Below are 14,743 nucleotides of genomic sequence, written 5' to 3'. Positions count from 1 at the left end.
AGTGAAGACATGCTCCTCCTGAGCTTGAAGATCTTCAGCAGTCTTGGCTTGTACTGGCAGAGTTTGTGACTTTTCTTGATTTCTACAAATCTTTTCATGATGACCATACTGCTTGCAGCTCTTGCATTGGATGTCTGGTTTGTTCCAGCAATACTTCTCCAAATGGTTAGTCTTCTTGCAGTGAACGCATGGTGGAAACCTCCTTCTACCGACATCTTTCTTTGATCTTTCCCTCTTTTCAAACCAAGGCTTCTTAGCTTTCTGACTTGAGCTGGAGCCTTCTCTGACCTTTGCTTGAAAAGCACCTTCAGGACTTTCCTCCTGCCTACTTGCTCTTCTCTGCTCAAGTGCATAAAGTGAGTTAACCAACTCAGATAAAGAAATGGTTGTGAGATCTCTCGAGTCCTCCAATGAGGAGATTTTTGACTCAAACCTTTCAGGTAAGGTGGTAATAACCTTCTCAACAACCCTGCTGTCACTGAAATCTTCTCCAAGGAGTCTAATATTATTGACAGTAGCCATAATCTTATCAGAATATTGCTTGATAGTTTCTGACTTCTTCATCTTCAAATTTTCAAACTCCCTTCTAAGATTAATTACTTGTTGCTGCCTTGTCTTGTCTGATCCCATGAACTCCTCTTTCAGCTTGTCCCAAGCTTGTTTGGGTGAGTCACAGGCCATGATGCGAGTAAAAATTACATCAGACACTCCATTCTGTAGGCAGGCCATGGCTTTATGCTTCTTGGCTCGCTCCTCACCATGTTGCTTGATCTGAGCAATGGTTGGATTTGCTCTCAATGGTAGTGGCTCGACATCATTTTCAACTGCACTCCACAAATCAAGTGCTTGAAGGTAGGTTTTCATTTTAACTATCCAAATGTGGTAGTTTTCTCCAGCAAAAATTGGTGGTGGAGGAGGTGCAAAGCTCATGTTGCTGAAACTGATTTTGCAGAAGCAAAACTGACTTTGTTTTGAAAACTAAAACAAAACCACAAAGGTCCTCAAAGATAGGATGCTCTGATTACCATTTGTTGGATAAAATGGCAGCAACAACCAAACAATGAAACACTAAGAGCATAAGCTCTTCAAACAGCAAGCAGAAAAACACAAAGCATCAAGAGCATAAGCTCTCGGTTAACAAGCAAAAAAAAATATGTTTGATTGAAACCGAATGATAATACCATTTTCATTTCATTTCAAAATATAGAGTTACAAAAGTGGAATGTTTACCTAACAATTTCCACTAAATTTGGCAACTTGCCAATTAATAATTAAAAAGATGAAAGCATTATAGCTATCATTATGAAAGCATATTAGCTATTATTATGAAATCAAGTTGCATATCAACTTGTTTCAATTATAGCTATCATTACAAATAAACAAAATAAACAAAATAAACAAAATGCACCAAGTTGCTCCTTTGTTGCTTTACAGTCCATGTTCAACACAACCTAGTCCTCAAAAATTGACAAACAATTGGTATTGTAGGAACTTGAATAGAAGCCATCGATTCTCTTGCTGAACAACTTAGCCAAACCAACACCTATACACAAAAAAACTTGAGTTGAGGTAATCACTTCAGACAAATTTGTTTTCAGTTGTTTTTCAATCACTCGTGATTATCTTGACTACCAATCCTCCTCCCAAGCTAATAATTATTGGAAATGCCAGAATGACCTCAGCCACACATCCCTCGCCATATACGTCTGCTCAAGAATTCCGACAATGTTCTTCACTAGTTAGATATGACCTAGCAACGAATATAGCACCATAACCGCCAATCCTCATCACCAAATCCATTCGCCAATCATGACTAATGCGCAGACTAATGTTGAACGACCTTCTTAAGCTACAACTAATCATGTGATCCCCAGATTGAGCACTCTATTAGTCACATCCAGATCGCTGGACATCAACAGCCTACGGCGGATATTTTTGTAGTCTTCAACGACTAGTGCTACACCCTTGGGTTCACAGAGCCCGATCCTCATTCCCGGTGCACGTCACAGTTTCAGTTCTTGTCTAATGCATTCAAAGCACAATAAAAGGCTCTAGACAGAACACAAAGGCAACTAGAACAACTTCTTCAGATCTAAAAGGATCAATTAATAAAGAACCATTACACGTCCTGATGAAAGCTTGGCTTCAACCATAGAGCCTCCATACAAGTAATCAACCCAAAGCGCGTTTCATCCTTTGTCAGAGTGTAGAAGAAAATGTTACCAACATAATGCAATTGATCTTGCAGAGTAGGTTGTGGCATTGAAGTAGGAGTTGAAGAATTTGAAATAGCCAACTAGAAAGTGGTTGGACAATACTCATAACTCGCTATCCCTTGTTATTCGACAAATCCCGGTGCCGACTAATGTCAAACTACCATCAGAAGTTTATGATGGCTCTATTGATCATGCGGACCATTTGAACCATTTCAAAGCTTTTCACAATCTCAAGAATGTTCTTGATCCCATCCAGTGTTGTATCTTCCCAACTACACTCAAAGGTCCTGCTAGACAATGTTGGTATTTGCTGGCACCAGGATCAATCGTGAATAATGACTAGTTGAGTAAAAATTGCATGGCGCATTTAGCTGCAAAGTCGCCTCAAGAACCTCGGCAAGCCTAATGTCAATTACCCATTATCAGGAAGAGACGCTGCGAGAGTATATTATACGTTTCCCATACGACAACATTGGAAGTTAAGGAGCTGAATGATGAATAAATCTCAGGCGTAAGACGTAAGACACAAGCTTTTGAGGTATGTGTTGGGAAATGGCAAATGCACAACCAACCAGGCTCTACCAGCAATATAAGATCATGCGCCAGTCGAAGTAAAGAAGGTCGAATTGGCTAAAGAAAAAGGGAATACAAATGGAAAACAGTTTTATTGAAATAAGGGTAAACTATATAGCTGACATTTTGGTCACTAATTATTTTAGATTACTTTTTTTTAGTCAGTATGGTGACTTAACACCTTTTTTAGTTAACTAAGATAAATTTAACACACATAAGCATAGGGGTGTGCATAATTCGGGTAAAATCGAAAAAATTCGGTTAACCGACCGAATTCGGTTAATCGGTCGGTTAACCGAATTTTTTCGGTCGGGGGTCGGTTAATTTTTTTATGATTTTTCGGTTAACGGTTAATTCGGTTCGAAACCAGTCGGTTAACCGAAATTTTTCGGTTAACCGAAAAAATTAATAAATAAAATTATCCAACCCAACCCAAACTCAATTACCCAACCCAATAAAACTAAAACTAAAGTTTACCCAATTACCCAATCCAATAAAACTAAAACTAAAAGACAACCCAATTTACTAAAGTCTAAAACCCAATTTACTTTAATAATTTATAAATTTTTTAAATTTTAAAAATAAAAAATAAAAAAAATTCGGGTATTTTTCGGTAATTCGGTTAATTCGGGTAATTCGGGTAATTCGGGTAATTTTTAACCAAAAATAAAAAATACATAATTTTCGGTTAATTCGGTTAACCGACCTTATTAACCGAAAAAATTTCGGTTCGGTTAAATTTTTTAAAAAAAAAATTGGTTCGGTTAACGGTTAAAATTTTTGGAAGGTCGGTTAATTCGGTTATAGTAATTTCGGGTCGGTTAACCGAATGAACACCCCTACATAAGCATGCTATGCAGATTTATAATTTTCACTTATTCTTTTTTTTTAAATAGCCGGTCAAGTCTAAGTATGATATTAATATATTTTATACTTATTCAAGTCTAGTCCAGTTCACAATTTAGGTCTTAAAATTTTGTCTAAAACTGTCCATATTTATAAAATACTAATCCAAACCCATTTTAGGTCCATCTTTATTATTTTTTATTTAAAAAAAATATTTATATTGTTTTATTTTAATATTTAACAATTTTTAAAAAAAATTATTTAATCAACATTTTTTTAATTTACATTAAAGTAGTATTATATATTTAATATAGGTTTTTGTTAATGTGTTCTAAATTACATAATATATAAAAATAACATAATAATATAAAGTATTATAAACTTAAAGCGGGTCGAGCGAGGCCAAGCTCAGGCTTTAGATGTTTAAGTTCAAAACTGACCCTTATTTTAAATGGGCTTAGTTTTTTTGCCGAAACCCATTTTTCGAGCTTAATATTTTTATCAAAATCTTCTCAAATTACAAATGGACCTTTGAGTCTGGACGAATAACCTAACAGGCCTACTTCGATCCATCACTAGTATGTATAAGATAAAAATTAAAAAATAAACCCCATCCAACAATTTAAAGCATTTGAAAAATCAAAACAAAAGTAAAAATATCATAAATTAATTAAAATATATGCAACGTATCACATCTTGAATCTATGCAAAATGGATGAAATGAGAGGGGTTTCTACCCAGAATCAAGCATCAAGATTCCCCACGCCTCTTTTTTTTCCTTATAATTGCCAATTGTAATCATCACATTTATGATCAACATATTTAAACATGGAAACAATCTCTTGTCTTTTAACCAAAAGATTTGCATTCACAAAAACAGGGGGCGTTCCTTCCTTTCTATGGATTCCATGAGCAAAACCACAATTTGTATGGGTTTGATCTTTTTTTTTATTATTAATCAAAGCTCAAAGATTATATCTTCATTGTTGAAGTGGGTCCAATTTGGTGATGATTGCCGGTGGATGATTGGTCGTCATCACCAAAGCATTTTTGGAAACTACACTATAAAAAGCCAGCAAGCACTTTAAGAGAAAGTCTTCTTCATAGGTAGTGAAAATGCCAGGATTAAGTGGTCCTTCTGATTATTCACAAGAACCGTCCCGCCATCCTTGTCTTCATATCAACGCCAAGGCTAGTTTTTCTTTTGTGCTGTTCAACATTCAATTTCATTTTCCATTTTTACTTGGGATGTTAGGATCCAATCATATGATCAATCTTGTTTTTTTCTTCTATCAAGGCGTGTGAAGATTTTGAGGCTATAAACTCGAATACATATAAGACATGTTCAATTCATTTATTTATATTATAAATGCTGTATTATTTTATATCTAATAAATATATTTATTTATGATTCTCTTGTTTATTATTCATGAACAGAGTTTTAATTGTTTGTGAATATGTCCAATCATATGTTTATGATGTCTGTTTAATGTTTGTCAAAATTTTCTCTTTAATGTTCATGAAATTTAAAAGAACTATAACAAACATAAATTTGAAATTTTTAAAGAAAAATTAATTGAACACAAACAAGTTTAACCAACATGAATAGAGGCATGTTGATTCAAGCTCTATTCATTAAAAGTCAAAACTAATTGAAGTTGTTTCTTTGCCCATTGAATTGAGTTGAGCATGGTCCAAAATGCATCCTTTAATCCAAACGGAATGCCTTTTTTCCTGCTTTATATTCCCATTGCTACATGAAAACATGATTTTGTAGGTTATGTTATTCATTGATTGGAGTTTCATCAAGTAAACCATTGGCATCTTTGGCGCAGGAGCCTTTTAATGCTGAGCCACCGCGTTCGGCTTTAGTTTCCTCTTATGTGACTCCGGTGGAGTTGTTTTTCAAGAGAAATCATGGACCAATCCCTCTAGTTGATGACATAGAGAGGTTATGTACTTTTCCCTTGCTCCATGCTACCACTTGTTTGGTTACTTGTTTTGGGGATTATTACTGAGTTTAAGCATTCCTTTTCGAAAAGCAGATATTGTGTCGATATAAGCGGTTTAATTGAAACTCCGAAAAAGCTTTATTTCAGAGATATCAGGTGAGTGATACCGATAGCATTGCTGATTGCATCAATGTTGTGTATTCACTAGGTCAGATTTTCAAACAATAAAATGAAAATATTTTGATCACTAACAGGATGCTACCAAAATACAATGTCACTGCCACTTTACAGGTGCCATTTGCTCCCCAGATTGTTGTTGGTCTATGTAGCACTGTGATGGTTGCATTTATTTCACTGATTTGGCTTTAATATTTTTATTCAGTGTGCAGGTAATAGGAGGACTGCCATGAGCATTACCAGAAAAGTGAAAGGAGTTGGCTGGGATGTTTCGGCTATTGGAAACGGTGTGTTTTATCTATCTCGAACTTGCAATGAGTTTGTCGATCTTATATTTCATTTGTATGTGCTTGTGCTAGAGAAATGCATATACAGAATTATCCCAAAATCTATGAATGTTTTCTTGTATGTTCTGTGATTTTGGTATTCATGATCACACTTCATGTTATTTCATATATGCTCGATTATAGTCGGTCTTTTATCGTCCTTATGACCTTTCAGCTGTCTGGGGTGGTGCCAAATTGGCTGATATTCTTGAACTTATTGGGGTTCCGAAGTTGACAAGTTGCACTCAGAGTGGAGGAAAACACATTGAATTTGTGAGCGTTGATAAGTGTGAGGTGGTAACTTTGGCCTCTTGGAATTCATTGTCAACTTTTTCCTGCAATTCAATGGCAGCTTCTGTCGATACGAGAACATCACTTTATATTTTTCTCTTTAAAAAAAATGTAGGAGGAAAACGGAGGTCCATACAAGGCATCGATTCCACTTAGTCAGGCCACAAACCCTGAAGCAGATGTTTTACTTGCATATGAGATGAATGGAGAAGTAAGCAACTTCTATCTTATGATCATATTCTTTCCCACACTCGGGAAAACCAGAAATCAAACTGAACTCAACAAGTATGCTAAAATGGTTGCATCTTTTATAAAAATATAAAAAATGAACTATTATCTTGCCATCTTTGCCAAAGCCTCTCAACAGGGATCATGGTTACCCGTTGAGAGTAATTGTACCAGGTGTTATAGGTGCTCGTTCCGTCAAGTGGCTGGATTCTATCAATATAATAGCAGAAGAATGCCAGGTTGAAGGATGTTTCTGCTTCGTGTTAAACTTGATTTATCGTTTCCGCATTGCCCTCTGATCGGTTTCCATTTACAACCTTGTAGGGATTTTTCATGCAAAAGGACTACAAGATGTTTCCACCATCGGTGGATTGGGGTAACATCAATTGGAATACCAGGAAGCCACAAATGGATTTTCCAGTTCAGGTGTTTACAAGATTTTGCTTAGATTAGTTTACTCTTACATGTTAAATTGTATGTTTATTTGCTTCAAGTTTTCCATTAAACTGTATAACTCCAACGACAAACCTGCATTTAGTTCTTTCGTTTTAATATTGGTTTCTTTGCTGGTTGACAGTCCGTGATTTGTTCTTTGGAAGATATGCAGTCGATAAAACCGGGAATGGTTCGTTCTCTTTGCATTCATGGCTTTATAAAGGTCGTCTGTATGTAAATACAGATATAATTGCACTTATCTTCAAGTTTAGTTGACTTGTATGGTAGACTTGAGTATTTTGATCCGGATAAATTTGATAAAAGCAACTTCCTTGTCATGCAGGTAAGAATTAGTGGATATGCAGTATCAGGAGGTGGCTGTGGAATTGAACGCGTAGATGTATCTATTGATGGCGGAAAAACATGGATGGAAGCCACTAGGTTTCAGAAAACTGGTATCCCTTACATAGCAGATGGCATAAGCAATGACAAATGGGCATGGGTGCTTTTTGAGCTAACAGTTGATATCCCACAGAGCACTGAGATTATTGCCAAAGCGGTACACAGCCTATCCCTCTTTCTGAGTCATTTTCACCCTTTTAGCCAATGGTTGCAACTGTTGCATCCTGTTGCCCTCTCGTTGTATTGATACCAGTTTTTCACTGATGTTTACAGGTAGATTCAGCTGCAAATGTGCAACCTGAAAAGGTGCAAGATATTTGGAACCTAAGAGGGATTCTTAATACTTCATGGCACAGAGTTCATGTCCGCATTGGCCACTCAAATATGTAAAACGAACCCGAATGGAACAGTTAAATAACTTGGCTAGCAACCTGAAATGTGAAGCAAACTCTCTTTTACCATTTGGTTTTGTTCAAAACAGTATCCTCTGGCTTTAATTTAGTGAGTTCTTTGAGGGAACAAGATAGAGTTGTTGAAAGCTTTGCAACACAGTTCCTTTTCTATATTGCATGATTTCATATTACGCGAAATATGCGACTATGATTGCCCTCTGGTGTTGCTAATTTCATGCTGTTGTCAGAACCAATATTGTTGACTTATGCCTAAGTAAAATATTTGCATCAAAGTGTAAATTTGATTAAAAGAAACATTGTTCTCGAGTAATCAATCCGATATAACAAAAATTGAGCATTTCCGATGGTCAATCTACATTCGTAAACCAAAAAGAAGCATTCAAGTCAAACCAAGAAAGCAACCATGAATCTACCATATATAAATTACAATTTTGAACAAAATAAAAATTACTATCTTGCTAAATTCTACCCCTTTTTTTTAAATGAAGTTTAATGATAATTATGACTAAACATTCTACTTCCTTTCCTACATCCCTCTCAATAGTCATCCAACAACAGTGCACATCTATTTCAATTAAATGGAATGGATCAATGAAAGAACGTACCAGGCACCAATTTAAGTTTCAAAATTATGATTCATATGCTTCCTGGTGCATCACTTCCGGCAGCTGGCTTGCGATTCAAATAACGGACAACAGCATCTTCAACCCTGTTAGAATCACCGAAACAGAAGCTTGATTAATCTTAATCCTTCACAAATAGTATTACCACCATCATTGTTATCAAAAGGTTTTCTAAAAATTAATTCAGAGAAACCATGCGAGTGTAACCCAATCCAAGCATGTATAATATATACAAAAGATTGAGCTACTCAGACTGCAGCAAACAAATTTGTCTCAAATACTAAAAATTCAGTCAAATATTTTACAAGTAAATTAAATCTTAAACAAGAATAAACAGAAAAATGAGCTTACCATGGTTGGTTAAAAAAATCTGATCGTCGCTCTTTTTCAGAACTTCGACTAGCTTCCCCAGCTACCAGTTTCACATCCAGGCTCTGAGACTCAATTAAAGCATTAATAAACTCCACTGGTGATTGACTGAAACCTAGAAAGAAGGCACGCCTTCTACGGTGCTCATGAATTTTCCTTATGGCAGCACATATTGCTTCATCACAGGTCTCGATCTCTTTGCTCTTCTCTGCATTTGACAAAAGAGCAGACAATTCCCTCTGTATGGGGAAGGGCAAATCAACTAAGACATCATAGCATACATTCCCAACAGGACTATTCCCCGAAAGCTTGACCTTATGCTCCAAATGTATGGGTGGTGGTCGAGACAAATGCTGTGATATCTTCAGTGGAACCATGGTAAATTTTACTTTTTCTTCCCCAAAAACTTTATGAAGTTGTGCGTCACAATTAAAGGAAGTCGGATCATTTGGGCTCTGAAGTTTTCTAGCCTTCACATAATGCCAAATTGCAGCAATAATTCTGGGGCGCGTATCAACTTCAATACCAAGGACTTCCATTAAAGCAGAAGAAAGCTTAAATTTCTCAGGTACATAATTCATTTCCAGCCGTATGTTCACAGTGAACTCCTTATCCCCTTTTCTCTTCACCTCAAAACCTTCATTAGGTGTCGGTGATCGAGCATGCTCCCATATAATGATATGATTATCTGGATATAGTTTTTGGTCCAATGAAATTGTCACTCTCTTGAAGAAAGATGAAAACTTCGGGTATAAAGGGTTTGTTCTTTGAACAAATCCAGGTTGATCTGGATCTACTCCATCTTCCAGGATTCTCCCAATAATCTTAAGGGTCCATGTAGGAGGCTCTGCATTAGGCTTCTGCGGAATTGTCTTAATCTGATTAGCAAATGTGTTGAAAACATATATTCGAAGAGTTTTCTGAACACAAGGTGGGTTCTTAAGTGCTTCCTGGATGTCAACTTTTTTCCTAGCTAATGCAGCATCAACACGTGCCTCAAACTCAAGAAGCTGGGTATACAAAGCAGATTCAGGAAGAATTGCTGCCACTCTATCCTGTAGTTGTTTCTCAGGAAGCTTCTGCTTCTTTCTACGTGCAGCGGCTGTAAGTTCCATTGTTCTCAAAGGTGACATTGTGTTCATCATAGGAACACCAGGAGGGCGCATGGGGGGCCTTTGAAGGATTCTCTTTGCACTTGCACTGCCAGAAGTAGACATGGAGGGTGAAGACGAACCTAATGTCCCAAAGCCAGCATTCTGAGCCTGGTTAAGGGACAAACCTTGAGCTTGTAACTGTGCTTGGAGTTGGGCATGAGCTTGAGCTTGAGCTTTCGACTGAGCCTGAGCAAGTGCTTGAGCTTGGGATAGCTGATACTGAGCTTGAAAACCAGCGCTGAGTTGAGCTTGTGAAAATGCAGGGTTTCCAGGCATAGGAGGAGGCACCATCCCCGCATTACCAAAGGGCGACGAAGATGCCCCAAGGTTCTTCGGGGGATTATTGCCATTCATAGACATCACCGGAAAAATATCAAATATCCACCAAAATCTAAAACATTCACAACAAAGCAAATTCCAAGCTATCTCAGCAAATACCCACTAACCAAAAACACCCAAAGAAGCAATGATTCCCTTTAAAATCAAGCCTTTAGAAGTTGAACCGTAAAAGGTTACCAAAACCCCGGAAGAAAAAGCCCTAATTTTGAATTAAAAAAACCCAAAGCCGCTGAATTTGAACTAAATCTTATCCAAAAAAAGCTTCTAAATATGCAAAATGGGGGAAATTAAGGGAAAATAAAGATGGAAAGTGCACGAAATGAAGAATTTGAATTACATTATGAGATCAAGGAGAGTTCTCTGGAACTAAAATAGAGAGAATTAAGAGAGGGGCAAAAAGGGGGTAAAATTAAAAAAAAATGAAATAATCTTACGGAAGTGTGAAGAGATTTTAGGCCTTCCCTTACAGCAAAGAAAGAGCAGCAGCTACAGAGAGAGTTCGTCTCTTCTCTCTCTCTCTCCCAATTCCTTCTTTTTCTCTCTCTTGTTCAGTCCTTTTTTCTCATTTACCAAACATCAATACCGGGACCCGGATCCGATCCAAAAAGACTGGGCTCAACCTGCTACAATCTTATGGGTCAAGTTAGTTACCGAATACAAAACCCGATTCAGTTCATGATCTTGTTGTGTGATTTTATTAACGAGTATTTAATATATTCTTCCAAATTTATTTGGAGAATATCATATCATTAATTTTCGGATAAACTAAACCATTAAGCACTAAATTATGGGTAAATTTTTGTTTTGGCCACTTAATTAAAAAAAAGTTACAATTTGGTCATTAAGCTATTAAAATTTTTTTATTTAAGTTACTAAATTATTCAAAAGTTTTTATTTAAGTTACTAGGTTATTAAGTTTTTTTTTTAGTTCCACCAGTGAGCTTTAAGTGATGATTCGATAACTGGTACAGTGGATCAATGACCAACATACTTTAGATCCAAGTCGATCAGATGGTCAGTGTCGGAGACGGAGAAAAAAATTGCTTGAATGTTAATTCGCAGATTCATGACGTCTAAAGTTGTTTCATGAAAAAATGAATTGTAGAAGAGAAGTGGAGAGAGAACTTTTGATTGGAACAGAGAAAACCATATGACATTGATTTTAATAGCGTAGTGACTTAAATGAAAACTTTTAAATGGTTCAATAACCAACTTGTAACTTTTTTTAATTAAGTGACCAAAATAAAAATTTACTCATAATTTAATGACTAATGACATAATTTACATTTAAATTTTTTAAACAATTAAGACTGTGAAGGGTGATTCCTATGGGTGATGCCTTAACACATCAAAATTTGAATCATGCCTCTAACATTTAAAGAGAATGAATGTAAATATGATACTATTTTGTGAGAACCACTATGACTTTCGATATTATTTGTGAACCACCTTCCACCTTATCGCTCCTAGGTAGTAATGGGCAAAATCTCAATCCCCAATAAAAGTAATACCTTCAAGTTATTGAGAATGATATCTTTCTTTTTGATGCAAGAAATATCACACAAGTCATTAAGGTGTCATGCTAATAATGTGATGGTTCTTGGAGAGAAGGGGAGTCCCAAGATTTTATTTGTTAAAAAGGGACCTCACGGTGAAGGGTAGTTCATACGACGATATCATTGCAGTTAAAGGTGAATATGAAAAGGGGTAAGTAGGGATTTAGCCCTCTCAAAAATATTTTTTTTAATTTAGTCTTTTTATAAATAGATAAATTATAAATTAATATATAATGAAATTACATCTTGTCCTCCTCACAATGAAATATTCTAATTCAATCATCTTATAAATAAAGAAATTATAAATTAATATATAATAAAATTACACTTTAGCCTCCATAAAAATAAAAAAATTTATGTTTAATCCCTTCAAAAATAATGAAATTATAAATTAATACATAACAAACTTATATTTATATCTATGAAAAAAATTATAATTAAACTTCGAACCTTGTTAAAAAAAATTTGGATGCACACTCTTTAGTTTCCACGGTTTCACTTGTTCAAGCACCGCTTGTGGTTGCTGTCAAAGTCGTGTGAACAAAACTTGTGGAAACAAACAACAACATATAAATGTGCTCTATGATTTGAGAATTTATTGTTCAAGTGCTGAGGTTTATGGACATTCCTGATGTTTTTGCAGGTAGATTAAAACTTGTATAACTCAGCCCATGTACTCAGCTGCTTTGAATGGAGGGCTTATTGGTTACTTCTCTCTTCATTTTGGGGAGAAATGTGCTCTCAAGTCTTTTAAATAAAGCTGCTATTAATGGGGTTTTTTCATATGTATCCCAAATGCAAAAAGATTCATCTTACTAACTTCAGTTTTGCTAATCATCTTTTGGTTTTTGTTAAAGGTTTTGTAGACTTCATCTTTGCAATTAAGGAGTCTATTTCTGGTCTGCAGATGAATAATAATTCTAAGAGTGAGCTTTTCAATTCTGGTACGAGTGATTCTACTCTTCTTGCAGTGGCGGATTTCACTGTACCTATCAGGTTTTTCGGGGTTCTACTTGTTACAAGGAGTCCAAAGGCTGTTGATTGTAAGGTATTGATTGAAAGGATTAAGAATGAATAGAATTCGATTTGATTCAAAAAAAATTAAAAAAATTAAATTTAAATTATTTAAATTGATTTAATCGAGTTAATTGATTTTTTTTCAGATTGCAAATTCAAATCGAATTGAATTTTTTAAATTTGAATAAACTAAATATCAAAATTGTTTTATTTTCTTTTCTGTTCAAACCCCCTCTAAAATGTCAAAAGTCTTTTATTTTCCTCCAAAAATTTTACTTTCCTAAACAACATAAGTTTAAATTTTTTGTTGGTATCAATTTCACATTTTATTTAATACATAGCGACAAGAATCAGAATATAATTAAAGCAGTTAAGCAAGCAAAGAAGCTTACATGTATATAAAATATTAATAAATGCTTTCATAACAAATTTTATTATGATGAACAAATTTAATTATAATATGTGGCAGTAGCTATAAGGACTTAAAGTCATTTTTTTAATTTAACTCGAACAAATATATTCGATTCGAATTTTATCTCACTCGACTTGATTCGAGAAAATTTTAACTTGAATTAAGATAAGAAAAATAATAGTCATCAACTTGAAAATTTTTTTTCGATTCGATAAAACACTCGCCCCTAAATAGAATTACTCTGAGGATTTAGTTGGACTACTGAATTCCTTTCTTTTGCTGGCAGATTGCAACTATTGCAGTCTATCATTTTCAGCATTATGAATTTTTGGAGTAAGATTCTTCTTATTCCAGCTAAAGTAATCAAAGATATTTCCTCCATTTGTACAACTTTTCTTTAGAAGGGAACTGATGGGACTGCAAAGGATGCAAAAAATAAGCTTGGAGAGTGTCTGTCCAAGGATCTGGTAACTCATTTGGACTAATTTTTTGTACCTTCTCTTGATTAGTTCAACCCAAATTCAATTTAAATAATATAAAAACATTTTTAATATTTTATTATTATTTAAATAGTAAAATGAGTTTTTTGAGCGGGTCGTCCTGAAATGAATCTGAGAATGAAAATTTTTTGACATTAGGTCTCGACTCATGAATAGCTGTAAGTGTTTGTCATCCAAAAAGTGAAAGTTGACTTGTCTTAAACCTCAACTCTAGGAATAAAGCTGGTATTTTTGGCAATCTTTGGACCGTGTGGATCAAGTCAGGCTCTTTATATGGTTCCTGGATTGAGACTTACAGATTAAAAGGTAGATATATACTGCAACTTCAATGTTCACAAGGGCAATGCTGGTATTGGAAGACATTGCTAGAACTTAGGAGTCTGCTGCCTTTGTGGTGGATTTCAATCTTTTTTCAAGGCAAATAAAGTTTGGGAAAAGGTAAGGCCCTAAAAGGAAAAAGGTTGCATGGCATAGGCTGGTATGGGGTAATCTAACCTTCTCAAGACACTCCTTTGTTGTCTGGTTTGCTGAGTTAGGTCGACTTCCTGTGAAGTCTAGGATGATTAAATGGGGTTATTAGATGTTCACTATGTTCTATGTAGATTTAACGCAGAGATCATATTTTTGGAACTCAGTAAATATGGATTCTCATCCTTCATACTTGTGATATTCATCTGCAGCTTGACTCTTGGCAGTGCATATTGGTTGGATGGTTAAGAATGGAAGAGGCAAGACCTTAAGCTCTACCATTCTTAGGTTGGCATGGGGTGTTTTAATCTACTTTGTTTGGCAGGAAAGGAATAGCAGGGTCTATGGTGGCAACCTTAAATTGGTTCATTCATTATTTGCACATAACAAATGATTTGTTCGTGATAGAAGTGTTAATACTAAAATAACTATAAGAAATACTGATG

The 14,743-nt window shown here is 35.3% G+C and overlaps 3 protein-coding genes across 17 annotated transcripts; 2 read left to right on the top strand and 1 right to left on the bottom strand.

Annotated features, from left to right (window-relative positions):
- The first annotated feature begins 4,370 nt into the window (after positions 1–4,370).
- LOC107926483 (sulfite oxidase) lies at positions 4,371–8,036 on the top strand. 2 transcript variants are annotated; one of them, XM_041116876.1, is made up of 12 exons: positions 4,371–4,826; positions 5,471–5,586; positions 5,681–5,743; positions 5,842–5,878; positions 5,970–6,051; positions 6,266–6,384; positions 6,497–6,592; positions 6,738–6,848; positions 6,934–7,035; positions 7,187–7,267; positions 7,388–7,603; positions 7,720–8,036. In XM_041116876.1, the coding sequence occupies exons 1-12, from the start codon at positions 4,752–4,754 to the stop codon at positions 7,834–7,836; spliced, it is 1,215 nt and encodes a 404-aa protein (XP_040972810.1). In that variant the 5' UTR covers positions 4,371–4,751; the 3' UTR covers positions 7,837–8,036. The 2 variants fall into 2 exon arrangements, with proteins under 2 accessions (XP_040972810.1, XP_040972811.1); XM_041116877.1 differs by having other exon boundaries at positions 4,376–4,826; positions 7,187–7,234.
- A 140-nt stretch (positions 8,037–8,176) lies between these two features.
- LOC107926481 (SWI/SNF complex component SNF12 homolog) lies at positions 8,177–10,941 on the bottom strand. 2 transcript variants are annotated; one of them, XM_016857327.2, is made up of 3 exons: positions 10,779–10,941; positions 8,834–10,396; positions 8,177–8,568 (listed from the first exon to the last, which is right to left on the bottom strand). In XM_016857327.2, exons 2-3 carry the CDS (start codon positions 10,363–10,365, stop codon positions 8,496–8,498), a joined length of 1,605 nt encoding a protein of 534 aa, XP_016712816.1. In that variant the 5' UTR covers positions 10,366–10,396; positions 10,779–10,941; the 3' UTR covers positions 8,177–8,495. The 2 variants fall into 2 exon arrangements, with proteins under 2 accessions (XP_016712816.1, XP_016712815.1); XM_016857326.2 differs by having other exon boundaries at positions 8,834–10,917.
- A 1,424-nt stretch (positions 10,942–12,365) lies between these two features.
- Positions 12,366–14,650, top strand: LOC121231872 (uncharacterized). Of its 13 annotated transcripts, none has more exons than XM_041116875.1 (4): positions 12,366–12,543; positions 12,808–12,948; positions 13,731–13,796; positions 14,510–14,645. In XM_041116875.1, the coding sequence occupies exons 1-4, from the start codon at positions 12,532–12,534 to the stop codon at positions 14,567–14,569; spliced, it is 279 nt and encodes a 92-aa protein (XP_040972809.1). In that variant the 5' UTR covers positions 12,366–12,531; the 3' UTR covers positions 14,570–14,645. The 13 variants fall into 13 exon arrangements, 8 of the variants coding, with proteins under 8 accessions (XP_040972809.1, XP_040972807.1, XP_040972803.1 ...); XM_041116873.1 differs by having other exon boundaries at positions 12,758–12,948; XR_005929974.1 differs by having other exon boundaries at positions 12,366–12,948; positions 13,616–14,267; positions 14,510–14,650.
- The last annotated feature ends 93 nt before the right edge of the window (positions 14,651–14,743 follow it).

The sequence above is a fragment of the Gossypium hirsutum genome, chromosome A07 (assembly GCF_007990345.1).
Source record: "Gossypium hirsutum isolate 1008001.06 chromosome A07, Gossypium_hirsutum_v2.1, whole genome shotgun sequence".
NCBI lineage: Eukaryota > Viridiplantae > Streptophyta > Magnoliopsida > Malvales > Malvaceae > Gossypium > Gossypium hirsutum.
This window is presented reverse-complemented; position numbering and strand designations above follow the sequence as displayed.

What these genes read in the sequence shown, in the direction of transcription:
- LOC107926483 (XM_041116876.1), top strand. Translation starts at nt 4,752, where the DNA reads ATGCCAGGATTAAGTGGTCCTTCTGATTATTCACAAGAACCGTCCCGC. An exon ending in TGTTTCGGCTATTGGAAACG is followed by an intron (nt 6,052 to 6,265) that starts GTGTGTTTTATC and finishes ATGACCTTTCAG; the next exon opens with CTGTCTGGGGTGGTGCCAAA. An exon ending in TGAGCGTTGATAAGTGTGAG is followed by an intron (nt 6,385 to 6,496) that starts GTGGTAACTTTG and finishes AAAAAAATGTAG; the next exon opens with GAGGAAAACGGAGGTCCATA.
- LOC107926481 (XM_016857327.2), bottom strand. Translation starts at nt 10,365, where the DNA reads ATGTCTATGAATGGCAATAATCCCCCGAAGAACCTTGGGGCATCTTCG. An exon ending in GATTTTTTTAACCAACCATG is followed by an intron (nt 8,569 to 8,833) that starts GTAAGCTCATTT and finishes TGATTCTAACAG; the next exon opens with GGTTGAAGATGCTGTTGTCC.
- LOC121231872 (XM_041116868.1), top strand. Translation starts at nt 12,670, where the DNA reads ATGGGGTTTTTTCATATGTATCCCAAATGCAAAAAGATTCATCTTACT. An exon ending in CAAAGGCTGTTGATTGTAAG is followed by an intron (nt 12,949 to 13,730) that starts GTATTGATTGAA and finishes ACTTTTCTTTAG; the next exon opens with AAGGGAACTGATGGGACTGC. An exon ending in AGTGTCTGTCCAAGGATCTG is followed by an intron (nt 13,797 to 14,509) that starts GTAACTCATTTG and finishes ATTCATCTGCAG; the next exon opens with CTTGACTCTTGGCAGTGCAT.